Below are 14,163 nucleotides of genomic sequence, written 5' to 3' on the forward strand. Positions count from 1 at the left end.
CTTAACGTTATGAAATTCTCTTTAAGTAGAATAATTTGAATCGAAAATTAACTATAAAGAACAAAGTGCGACTACAATTTGCATCCTGTTTTAAGCAAATAATTTAAAATTCATACACAATGTAATGAGGGGTGGAGCTATATCTCTCACAGTGTGAAAATATAGATTCTAGCATAAAAACTACTTTTTTCACTGGATCCGCCCATGTATAAACGGGAGAAAAATCGTGTGCAAACAAGGCAGTTCACGTGCTGTTAATACATGATTTTTATTTTTGAAATGCTTTGCCAGGGACGTATGTATGTTTTTCTGCGCAGACTGATATTTGGCATCTGCATCTTGTTTCTTCCATAATAACCTCTTCTTGTAGCATTGTAGATACAATGTAATCCATAGTATGTTTAGCTGTATCAGTTTCCAACCCCAAACGTACTGCCCCCATCAATATACGCACTAGCTTCTCTTAGAGTTTACTCCCTTTAAAAAGCGTCTGTTCAGTTATTGTAAATAACTGTGAATAAATAAGTATCGCGTGTAACTTGTGCTCTTGCCCGTTTTTAGGTATTATATTAATGATTTTTGTTAGTATCAGTCGGTTTGTTTTTACCTGATTGTTCGCAGAATTCATACAATAAACCTCGAAAGCTAGTCACTAGCTTCGTACTCATCCGTACTCTGTTTGTTCGTACTCAAAATAATTCGAATGTAAAGTTGTTATTCTTAAAATAATTGTGTTCCTGTTTATCAAATTTTTTAGTTATATGCAAAATTATGTGTAATGTAACGTTTGTAATAACTAAAAAATAAAAATAAAATGCTCAAAAACCTTCAAATCACGCTTTTAGTAGTGTTGTTGTTATGTGTGCCCCGGTTATGGATATTTAAAACATGTTTACGGTTTCCAATAACAACAAGAATGGTAAATAAAAAATGTACCGGTCTCGGTCTCGGTCACAAACAATCCCGCGGGCTTCTGCAGACGTTAATACACAAAAAAACGTGTATTATCCCTACATTTCATATTTTCACAGTGTGAGTGATAAAATATATAAATATTTAACTGATAGAAAACAGTATTTCATTAGTTAGCATAAAATAAATTTATGTTATACAACGTGAACAACAAAACACTGTGACTCTGATTAACTATCATGCTGGACCATATGACGATTGATTCTGCCTTTACGACCAGTGTAGATCATGATCTGCACTGTTCACCATTCAGTCAGTATCTTTTTGGTAAGGACACCATTTAACAGCTAATGGTACTGTCCAAATTGGAAGATGGACAAGTTTATTATAGAAATTTAGCAGGGTAAGGGTACGTAGGAATACATAAACTTAGGACTGATCAGTGTACGTTAGACTATAAAGCTTAGTGTCAGATAGGTTTACTTATTGAATATATCCATACATTTTTAATTAATGGTATTTTAGACAATGTAGAAAATGCGATAATATTTGTTTTTTCATCTATAATATACTGTCCAAAATGGTAAGCATCCATGCAATTTTAGGACAATTAGCTGGTTAATATATTGATTGAAAGCTTTGAAATAGTTTTGAAAAAATAATTTATTTATTGTTCATTTATTGATATATCTATGAATTTGGAATAGGACATTACAAGGGGTGTTGCATTTTCCATTACTTTACCTGAACCGAGTCTTCACTATTTTACATATTATAAAGCTTAACCTTTAGCCTGCTGGAGGCAAGTGATTCTGCCTTTGCGACCAGTGCAGACCAAGATCGGGGTCTGCAATGTTCGCTATTCCGTCATTAAATTTTCAGTGAACACCCCTTTACAGCCCAAACTGAATGATGGGCCAGTTCATTTTAGAAATTTAGTAGGCTAAAGGTTAATTATTCCCTGTTGGGAAAGTAACAATACGATACGTACAATAAAACATCATCAATTAATTCACCATCCCTAACTGTAAAACCAGTCATTACAGTTGAAATGTAAGAATTATAGTTCAGGAATATAGAAACAAATGTAGTCATAACCAACTTATATCATTTGACAACAACCCAACGACTAACGACAAAACATTTATTTGTACCAATGCGACCAAGCTTTGCGGCGTTCTGTGCTAAAGTTATAGTTTATAAACTATTTCTACTGTATTCTTATAAGTTTAGGAGCCGTTAGACTTCTATACTTGGACTGAGTGTCGTTTTACTTTTTGTCCTTTAATATCATGGAGTACTTTCATTTTTTATGCTAGGGGGCATGAAGGGTGTAGTGTGAACATTTCATTACCTCTCATGAACAGACTTAATCAAATTGACTCTGTTATAACGTTGTTTGCTTGTTTTTACGCTTCCAAAGGATCTTTTCATAGATATTATTTTATCTGTATAATTTAGTTCAGCCGATGCTACGGGCGTCAGGAATTTTAATTTTCAAGATATTCAACAGATCTATTCAACTTTTTGGTTATAAATTATTTTAGTGCAATACATATATTTATAATCCCAATCGTCCATCCACCTACAAATATCTATCCATTCAAAAATTCAACTAAGGCCTATACCTAGAGATTTTTTCACTTGTGCAGCAAAATGCCAATCTAACGGGCTGCCTTTCGACTTGTTTTGTTTAATTCTATAGGAAGAATTACTCCCAAAGAGATGACATTTCTCCGATATATCGAGGGCGTTAAGACTACGTTCAGGGAATACGTTCTGCAAGAAATATTGAAATTTACGATGCTTCTCTCAAGATAATGTTAGTGTTTATGGCAAGAAGTGTAACACGATACACTCTCAGCTTCTCCATTGTTTTGACAGTTATTCTATCTTTTCAGAAGGATTTATAGAACTTGTGAAATTTGTTGATCCAAAGTGAGGGATCGTTTAAAGAGTGAAACGGGAAAGATCTTTAAACATTTTCGAAAACTAAAATGAGAAAACATTTCCAAATTGAATAAAAAACAGACATTGATTCATTCTTTTATAAATTAACTTAAATTCTATTTTTGAAATATAAGATTCATTTTCTATAACATGTCCCTTTGGTTTACTATTTTTCCAAACAGGTCATCTTGAGGTTGCATAAAATCAATTTGTTTCATACCTTTAAACTCTGAATCAGGTGTTCATGAGAAAACCAACATAGTTGCTTTGCGACCAGCATGAATCTAGGCCAGCCTGCGCATCCGCGCAGTCTGGTCAGGATTCATGCTGTTCGCTGTCAAAGCCTATTGCAAATAGAGAAACCGTTAGCGAACAGCATGGATCCTGACCAGACTGCGCGGATGCGCAGGCTGGTCTGGATCCATGCTGGTCGCAAAGCCACAATGTTGGTTTTCTCATGGCGCGGCTCAAATGACTTAAGCCGGTGCTAGGGGGCGTAGGCAGTGTTGCATTTTCCATTACTGCTCATGAACAGACTCAATCAAACCGAGTCTGCGATTTTCGCTGTTTGCCTTGTCCTCGGTTCCGATGGATCTACTTTTCAGATTATATTAAACCAGTTTGTGTAAGGTGTTAACCCGATCTAAGATCGTGCCCAGCTGTGTAACCTTACAACTTTTTGTCTATGTATCTGGGTGTTTTCTGTCAATGTCAGTCATAAACTAGTCCATACGTTGTTTCAATTTGGGAGACATGTACATGTATTCTTTTAATATGGCTGTTCCCGTTTGCCCCTGTATTCTATCAGATACGTCACCATTTGTCGGTTCAACCATTTTGTTATAAAAGGTTTCACCATTATCTAATACGTCATCATTAGGTGAGTTTAATCCAGAGTATTGTAGGTCTTACCATTATCAAATATGTAGTCATAATGTGGTTTTAAACCCTTACCGCTATCAAATATGTCATCATAACTTCATGTAGTGGCTCAAAATCAGTTTATTTTAGATCTTACAATAATCAGATATGTTATCATAAGCCAGTTTATTGTAGGACTTACCATTAGAAATGAGGTGATCTTAAAGCGGCTTTAAGCAGTATACTGTAGGTCTTATCATTACAAATAGGGTGTTCATAAAGCGGCCTAAAACCAGATCATTTGACAAAAGGCAGAGGCAGCTACATAGACAACCTTTTAGACTGTTTTCGTGATGCTTCATTTTTTGTATCTCTTTCGTACTTGGCAACATGCATTACTCTTTTAACAGTTTAATATAACTCGGAGATATAATCATCTGCGGTTGCCTCATCCATATAAGTGAAGACTGTTAAAACTGTTTTGGAAAGCTATAAAGAATAACCATTTTTCTTTCAAGTAAAAAATAAATAAATTAGGTTTTAATAAACATAAATTTACATTACCACTAACATAATTATGTGGTTATAATAATCAGGGGATTGCTGCATAAAACGAGGGGCTAAGATGAGTGAGCAAAAAGCATTAGTCTCTCATTGCAACATGTCCTAAAACAAATTATTGCAGTGATTGCTGTCTTCGCATCTTTCTTTATGTTTCTTAAATCATTTGCTTTGTGTCAGCGTTCAATGGTTTACGTGCAATTGAGAGTCTTGGAATGTTCGAAGGACATCGTTACCTAGATAAGAACAGCCTACCGGCTGGTGCATACAAAGAAATAAATGAAGGCGTTATGGAGATGGTATCTGCCAAATTAATTAATGACAATTATGCTTTGTGTATAATCCCTTGTGTTCTGTGTGATGTATTATTAGTATCAAGATAGACAACTAACGTCATGATGTCAAAAATAAACCAGCAGCTGTTACGTCCCATTCTGGTATATTAATAGTAAAGTCCAATAGTGAGATTATTTAATGATTAAATCAACATTAATAAATGACAAGCGTTTGATCTATTTATAGGTGTTGAAATCTAAATGCGGTTCTCTTAAATAACTATGTATAGACCGAACATGGTATATTCGTGTTTTATAACTATCTAAAAAAAATGACATGACCACAACCCTACCAATTATGATTGATTTTGAGAAGAGATTGAAATACTACTCCGTCAAAAGAAAGGAATGTTTTGTAAGTTGTGGCTGGAAAACTAGTTATGGAAATAAATAGCGATGTAAAGAGAAAGTTGAATACAAAACAAGTTATTCTTGTTTTTGTTAATAAAACAGTTTTAAATATGTTTCAGTAAAACCTCATATAATAAGTCCATCTACAGTAATGTTGCTCATCTAACATCTAAGTTCTACATCTGTTCAAAGCAATGCCATACAAAGTGGTTTAAGATGTAATATAAATGGTGTAAAGTAAGTTCGGTCCAGAAAAAAGTAAACCAGCATAGCAAAAACGTAAAACATGTACAATTTTGAGGCCTATTAAATATTGATATGTTGAAATATTACTGCTATAGCAATTTCATTAATTTCAGATTTTCTTTCTGCAGAAAACACAAAGAATTCATTGTATACACTAAATTACCATTTTTTTGCTTTTATTTCTACAAGAGGCGTACCTCTATGACATTAGGTGAAAAGTGCCATTTTCTACAAAATTGTATGAAAACTGTGCAAACTTTCATTAAATGTAATACGTTTATGTGAACTTATCCAGAAGTCCAAAACATGATCATTGGTAATCTTTCAGTGGACAGTACCTCAGTGTCTGTTTCATCTCAGTAAACTGATATAGCTGTGTAGGACCACATTCGTAACGGGAACGAACATTACACCCTTCATTATTTTCATTTTTAAATTCTTCAGAAACATTGCAGCAAATAATATATAACAAATGTACATGTTGGGTCTACCTTTTACATTTGTGTGCATAAAATGGGTAAGCTTATTAACATGTGAAATGCAAATGTTCCGATTGTGTTGTTTTTTCTCACAAGTTTTACAATGTTCATCATACTTCTTAAACATGACAAGGGCTAGTGATAACACATGCTCAATTTTACATGCCGCCATTAGTCAGCAATTCAAGTATTCACCGTATACAAATTTGGCATTCTCCGGTTTTTACTGATAGCTAAATGCATATTTAATTATATCTACTTTCGAGAAGAATACCGAATTCGAACTGCTTAAGATTGATATGCAATCACAAGGAAATTGTCATGTGTCAACGCGGGTCCAGTACCTTAAAAGAATTGTTCGAAAAGTGGGCATTGTCTATGAGTTTAATTTGTCAAAACAAGCTTTATTATCATTTCAGAGCGGGACCGTTTCAGAACAGAAACAATGGAAGACCCGGAGGAGAACGAGGAGTTTATGCCATTCCGACTTTTCACCCGAAATTCTCTGTTTGAGATTGAGAAGAGGATCGCGGCGGAAAAAGCTAAGGTAGTACTGTATAAAATGATTAGAAACAATTAGTGTATTTTGTGATAAATATAAACAAAATGAAGCAGAGCTATGTTTTGTGAATTATTGTCAAGAATCAAGTCATTGGCAGAGTAACGGAATATGAATTAGACATTTAAAACATTAAAAGTAAGTAATGTGATTTGAGTGCTGAAAACTGCAAGTTTAGCATTTAGAAAATATCTAAACTGAAGAAATATAGATAAAGACAAAGTAGCAAGGTAGCATCTTCGTCATGTTTGACCTGGTGGTTGTTGTGCACAAATATTTAAAGACATCAGTGAATTAAAGTGAATCTACATATACGGTTGCAATATTGTCTTTAACCTGATAAAGTCTCCTACCGTCACAAAGTCTCATACCGTCAGCTCTGACACTGTCATATGCAAGTACAATTTGTAGAGAATATAGTAATTTGTAACAATTTTGTAGCGCGTTATAAGTTTTTGTTCTTAGGTGGATGAATTCTTAACAATTTTGAAGTGTGGAATGGTTTTGTTTTTAGGTGGATGAGTTGGTAAGCTGTCAATTGTCTCGAGTCTGAACCTTATGACAACAGACCGTTTTTGTGATGAACTTTGCAAATGAAAATTTAGTTTTGAATACTACTGGTTGATCCATCTTTTTCGTAACAAGGTTTTTCGTTATTTTCTGCTTTAATGCAAAATAAAGCCATTTATAGTATACATGATTTTAAAGAACTCCGAGGTAATAAAACCTTTTCAAAATGTCTTGGATATATCGTCAGTAAACGACTACAATACTTTATTTTCCACTGTATGTTTCAGCTATTTGAAACAACAAAAACTTTTAAAATTCAGTTGTGACTTTATATTTCGATGGCTTGTTAAAAGACTCTTAGGATATCCAAATTAGCAATATTTCCGTATAAAGATTTAAGGCCCGAAGTTTACTTGAGAAAAATCATTTGGTCATAAAACTAGCAAGATGAAGAATATCTTTAAAATTCAAAACGTTCCATACTGCCACCGCCATCCTCTCCCCGAATGGTATACGCTTTATAGTTGGATCTTGCAAACTAAAACCGAAATTCATGAAAAACTATGTTACAAATTTTATGGATCAAACAGTTAGTCGATGACTGCTCCCTTTTAACACTTGAAGATTTTCCAACCGAGGTTTGGAGAAGAAAACTCCGACATTTTATGTTTTCTGTACACATAAATCTTAACATAGAATTAATTTATGTAAGAGACATTGCTAAATCAGTTAAATTGACGTTTGCAAAATCGGTCTCAATTAGAGACAAATACCTTTCCCCAGACCTTTAATGGAAACATAATATTGTTCCTTGAAATTTGGAATGAGTTTAAAACCACGTATTCACAAAAACAATAAGTGTGACTCCTTGAATGAATTTTTTGCAGGGCTATATTTTCTTCTTCAAAGAAGCAAAATTTGTAATTTTTAAATTAAAATGAGATGAGCATAGTTTTTACATAAATGTACAGCCAAACCTGTATTTTAAGCAGCTAGACAAGCTACAACACAATTTTGCTGCATATAGCTACTTAATATAAGCTGAAATCAAAATCAGAATTACTTTTGGGAAGACAGCTTACTGGCTGCTTAAGGCAAGTAACTGCTTAAAGGTAGCTGAAAAGGATTGCTCAACAGTATTATGGTCAGTAAAATACTACTCGAGAATTTTCGAGTATACTGGCTTAACCATGAAATTGAAAAAAAATGGAACAGATATACAAGAAATAGTCGATTAGAACATGTGTTAACTTTATCATACGATGAGGTGGGATTATGTGCGATTTTATTAGCAGTTCTTGTTTTATAAAACATTCCATTTAAATCTAAAATGTGCACAATGTAGTTAAATAAATTTTAGATAGGCACATACAAAAGTGTTTACAGATTTTATTAACTGAAAATATGTTTTATTCAGCATTTGTTGTATTATCCAGTTTCCTGGTAATACCAGTATACTCGAGCATACTCATGTTTGTAGCGTTCATTTATTTGTTTTGTGAATACAAGGTTTGTAATTTTGCAATGATATGTATGACACGGCGAAAGTTTCACTTGCTTATGTCCTTACAGTTTATATACTTAAAAATGATATCGCCCCGTTTCAGCAAACATATTATTTGTATACATGTATAAATTACTAATCTGTTTCGGAAACGAATGAATCAGTTCTAGCATACGCATACCTATAGAAAGCACAAATATACATTGATTTTATCAACATAAGGACTGTTTAAAGTGTAAGCTATATTTTTTTAAATTAAATAGTATGTTAAATGTATTGTAATAATGAAAAGAGCTTTTAACCTTAGTATGGTTACACAAAAAGGGCACGAACTTCGTATAGAAGCCGTCTCTTAAACATTTTGCGAGAAGTGTTTCTTACAGTTGACTTACGGGGACATGTGCGTGTTAGATATGTGTGTGCATTTCCAAGTAAACTTTCTGTACAGAGACAACTTATCATCTGGAAGGGGAAAAACTGATTGTACAAAATGTGAAAGTAGGTGAAAGAACTGAGTCATTTGTGTGCGCAAAATATTAATACCTTATTACATATTTATACAGAAAGAAATGCCAGGATATATTTATTTTATGCTTTTTACATACATGTGTAGCTAATTCCAAATTGAATAGAATAAAATTCCGTTTTAATCATGTCTGGCCTGTATTGTTACATAAGCAAAGGATTTTCTGTCTTTTTCCACAGGGTTTTGGAATACAAAATAACAGTACTTCTTGAATTTAACAGGGTTCCGAGTTTTCTAATAATTGCTACATTTATCTCCAAAGCGAGACATTCTGTCGATTTTTATTCAATAAGCAGTAGATTAATGTTAAAGGGAACAATGTCGTAGAGCCTGAGACACAAGAAAATCATCCGAGAAACTCTTCTGTTTTATCCAATATAACAGTAAATGAAGTCAAAATTGCAATTTTAACCAATGTTTGTTCCAAATATGGATGAAGTGATCGTTGGAATATACCCTACCCGCTAAATGGTTTTTTTAATGGTGAATTGAAACTAAATATATTTTTGAAAAGATAACAACTTCATATTACTACCACACCATAACTTTAGAATGGTGTATAATGCCACGTGTCTAAGGCAATGGATCCGTAAATGACAATCGGTAGTTTCCGTAATCTTACGAAGTCACACGGAAATTGCCGAATAACCGAATGTCGTTACGGGTTAACTACCACTAAATGATATTGATGTCTCAGTGTCGGGTAAGTTAAACAATTAAGAAGCCCCAATTTTCTACCCCTATTACTTTTCAATAAAATTATGTTCTAGAAATAACTTAATTATGTATGAAATTACCGAAGTAAAAGCAAAAGAGTAAAAGTAATCATTAATTGCCTCAAAAAAATGGAGCGAAGTGAAACAAAGTAACATGCAAAACTGATGTTCAGTAATCAAGGTCGGCAAAAAAGGAATGCACAGTGCTGCATGAGTCAATAACATCACGTGTAATTCTGACAAAAAAATGAGTCAAATCGTGTTAGTAATGTGGCAGACATATTGATCATGCATAATACAAATGATTTCAGTTAAAAGCAACACATTCCAAGGCATCACCGCTTTTCACAGATATCTGTTACATAATAGCAGCTTTCAACATAATTTGTTGCGAAGTTATTACACAAAAATAAGCTGATATCGTTGTGTTTTTTCCCCTATTTTTATCCGAAACCACCTATCTGCATGTTTCGGTCAAACAAAATACTAGCCAAGACAAGAAATTCCGTTTCTTAATCAATGAAAACTTTATATATTTTGTTTACTACATAATCATGTTCGTAAGTTAAACCTGTTGAGTTATTTTGCATAAAAATGGTATAACTAAATGAACTATTTGACTGTTTGAGAAGTTCACGTCGAGTTGATACCCAAAAGATTTCTATCTCACGGTAACATGTCCGCACATTGTTTGCTTGGCTGCTTATCAAACAAGAGCATGTGAAACAGTTTTGAAAGCACACGAACGCACTTGATGAAAAAAACAAACTTAAATACCAACCATTATATGATATATGATAATAGAATACGATAATTCTTATTTTATGTAACATCATGTTGCCTGTATTCGGCGACGTATGATTTGATTTCTTTTAGTAATTAGCTCGTGATTGCAAAATGCTCAATATGTTGTATTTGGATACATCTGCAAAATGCAATTGTTTTAATATGTGTGAAGATACCTTCAAAACCAAATTGGTAACATATTAAGAATTTTGCATACTGGAAAGATGACTAAAATTATGAATCGAATGAGATTGTATATTAGTATATGAATATAGACAATACATACTTTGATTTCTAATACATATAAAATGACCTTTGTGATTCATTTTTGTATTAAGGCCGCATTAGAGGCAGCTAAGGACTCCGACGATGACGAAGGTCCAGCCCACCAAGAAGAACCATTAAAGCCAAATGTTAAACTTGAAGCCGGGAAAAAGTTACCTCCAACTTTAGAAGATTATTTTCTACCAGAACACATTGGTCGACCTTTAGAAGATATAGATGAATATTACCAAAATAAGAAGGTAAATTGAATTAAAATAATATTTGAAGTATGTGCTGACAGATATACATATAGATGAATATTACCAAATTGCGTTAGATATTATGTCACAAACTTACTGACTTATATATATATATATATATATATTAATATGAATATTACAAAAATTACAAGGGAGATTTAGATATTATGTAAATTATAGCCCGAAGACTTGAGTATCAGGGACATGTCTTTGGACAATTTGAATCCAAAGGTCATACATTTTTACCATTCATTTATTTTGCTCGATGATGGAAAAACAAAACAAGTTTATAAATTGTGTTTAAAGACTTTTTGGAAAAGAAAACAAACATATTTTATATGGAACTTTAATACTTTTTTGTAATGAACTGTAAAAAGCATATACATTTTTATTTACACGAAAATGTGGTTGGAACTGTAAGGCCATACATTTGCATAATTATAGCAGACCCGCTTTGATTGAGTCTGCTCATAGGAGGTAATGAAATGTGCAATACCTCTTACGCTCCGTATCACCGGCTTAAGCGGAACTCTATTATCCAGGAATATTGAATGCACGCCTGGGTTCAAGTACAGAGAGACCTTTTACAGCCGCAACACAGCATTAAAGGACAAGTCAAGTTCTAATGTTTCCATTATTGTGTAGTTATTAACGTCTTACATACGTGCATTTATAATATGCTTCTGCTTAAGTGGGTGCTAAAGGTATGAGAGGGGTTGCAATTTGCATAACTACACATGATACCTTTTAATTTACACATTCGTTAGCCTATGCCAAAGCGAATATCTTTCAGATCTATGTCATAAATTGATTTAGCAGTTTGTAGATTAATATGTATCAGCCGTGATTATATTTTATGTCATTAAATGATTTAATTGTTTTTATAATAATTTATATATGCACTGATTTTGATTGAATGTATTATTCTTGTGTACATAAAAGCAATACTTTGAATAGTTTCACAGTTATTGAGTGGGTAAACATGATGATTTCTAAACACATCATAATTCACAAGTGCTTTCTTTTAATGGGTATTTTCAAAAATTATTTGAAATTACTAACATACAAACATGTACACAAGTGTTTCCTCAGATTGAAATGTTTCGACAAATCTGGGAGCTAGACATTGCTTATATAAATCATGATGATAGGTATACCACAGTATTTTAGGAAGCTAGATACATCAACATTTCGTATTAAATTAGTGAACCAAACGTATGGCTTTACAGTGTCAACCAGAAATGTTATCTTTTTTATTGAAAACTAGCTATAATTTATAAATGAATTTGATCTGTTTACAGACATTCTGTGTAATAGGAAAAGACAAGACTGTTTTCAGATTCAGCGCCACAGATGGGTTCTTTCTGCTTAGTCCATTCAACCTTCTACGTAGAATTGCACTTTACATTCTAGTTCATCCATATCCTTTTCATACTATTTTGCAAGGCTCTAGCCAAATATTGAAATGCATAATACACACCTTTTGTATATGCATCACTGTGCTTACAGTCATTGTTGTTTCAAACTTATACTGTTATGCAAAAATGTTTCATATAACTAAAATTTTCAATATTAGTAATAATAAGCAGCAAAATGGTGTTCTCTTTTTCATTTTAGAATATATTTTAATGTTTAATTGTTGGTCATATTTCTTTTACCTGGCCTGCTATATCATTCGATGTACTATGAAATATCATTATAAATAAATTAAAACGAAAGCAATAATTTTATTTTCACAATTCTTATCTTGTGTAAGTCGTTTCTTTCTTGCAGAAATAGTTAAGGCCAGTCAATGCCAATAACAATATTTGTAACAGTATTCGGTAAATAAATGGGGAACCTATATATTGTACGCATAGCTGTCAGTCAAAATCACCTTTTGCAAGTGCTATTCTATCGTTCATTGTAACCATTTGCTTACGGAGAATGCTGTCAGTGATGCTATTGTATTAATAGAGTGCTACATTCTCACCGAATGTGTGTGTGTAATTGTATGTAAATACGTCGCTTTACTTCAATGTGCAATATAATGCAGGTGTATGTCTATTACACAGTATCTTCTATCTTTTATTAGTGTACTTGCAAATGGTGCTTTTGTGGAAAATAAATTTAGTTTTCAGTTTGAAATTAAAGATTATTTTTGACTTATTTCTTGAATATTTCTAATGAATAACTTCATATACTTATGTTATTATTAACATCTTGGTATATTAAAACTCGTTTCGTTTCTTATTACCAATTAGGAACTAAACAAAAGTATTCATTTGCTTTGTTGTTCTATGTAAACGGTTCAAATTATAACATACTGCTTGAAGCCAATCTCTATATTGCATGGTACTGATTTATGAAAATTTAATGAGTTATCATAAGTCTCCAGCTTTTTTAGTAAATATAGTTCGCAAGGTTCTGAATTGACCTAAAGCGCTACCGACCAGTGACAAGAAGAATATATTGATAAAAGATTGTAATTCAACGAAAAATATATATTTCAACTTATTACTTCATTAACGTTCAGTAAAACATCAGTTTTGCTCATTTGTAAAAAAGGTGGGCTGTATAGTTTGTATATGTCTGGTACTTATTTTGAGTGCTAGTTAACATGGCCTGAAATATCTGCCTACTGCACATAATCTTTTAATTGTGTAAGGTGCATGTAAACCGGTTTGTTTACCTTCTCTAAAGTTAAATTTCGTCTTAGATTTTTATACTTCAAAGACTATTGTTCTTCAAAAAATGCAAATAGAAATGTTTAATAAAACGAGCCTTTCTTATGAGTTTGTTTGTATTTTGGTCAAAACATTATAAAAAACGATGATGTATAAAGTGTAAAAGCATAGAATGAAAATTCACCGGGAAAGAAGGTAAGAAAACTTCTTTACATGACCCTTAATGGTGGCTTGGGCTTGTATGAAGAGCAATGCGAGTATTGGTTAGCATGTAATATACTATTGTAACTCTAAACGTTCCTTAACTTCATCTACTTTGTTCAGTCTGTTAGTTATACTGACTATCATTGTGAATTGTATATTTATGACGTTCACTGTGACACCAGGGGGAGACTATACGGAGTAAGTTCCAGTGCACAGTTTCTTCCTATTCAACGTTGCGCATGAGATGCACGTGCATGCATATGTAGTTGTCACATGACTTTGTTTCATATGTAATTATGTACTCACCATTATTTACTATGTTTCAACCTTGGTTTGTGCAAGTATATAGGGTATAAGGATAATTCTGCTGGTCAACATTTACAAATAAATGATTGATACAGGCATAGTAATTCTAACCAACCCAGACACTAACACAAACGCCTTTTCTTAAGTGCTAGATTTTGTTCAAAACA

At 32.8% G+C, this 14,163-nt stretch overlaps 1 protein-coding gene across 12 annotated transcripts in view; it reads left to right on the forward strand.

The window, feature by feature from the left end:
* Positions 1-14,163, forward strand: part of LOC123540363 (sodium channel protein para-like) — a 196,690-nt gene that overhangs the window by 116,645 nt on the left and 65,882 nt on the right. For 11 of the 12 annotated variants that reach the window (XM_053546008.1, XM_053546020.1, XM_053546021.1 and 8 more), the window contains exons 3-5: positions 6,115-6,242; positions 10,635-10,820; positions 12,122-12,239. In XM_053546008.1, coding sequence (XP_053401983.1) covers positions 6,141-6,242; positions 10,635-10,820; positions 12,122-12,239 — 406 coding nt within the window. In that variant the 5' untranslated portion in view covers positions 6,115-6,140. Of the gene's footprint in view, positions 1-6,114; positions 6,243-10,634; positions 10,821-12,121; positions 12,240-13,303; positions 13,889-14,163 lie in introns of those variants that run through there. The other variant, XM_053546036.1, reaches the window with a different exon arrangement.

Source organism: Mercenaria mercenaria, chromosome 1 (genome assembly GCF_021730395.1).
Source record: "Mercenaria mercenaria strain notata chromosome 1, MADL_Memer_1, whole genome shotgun sequence".
NCBI classification, from domain to species: Eukaryota; Metazoa; Mollusca; class Bivalvia; order Venerida; family Veneridae; genus Mercenaria; species Mercenaria mercenaria.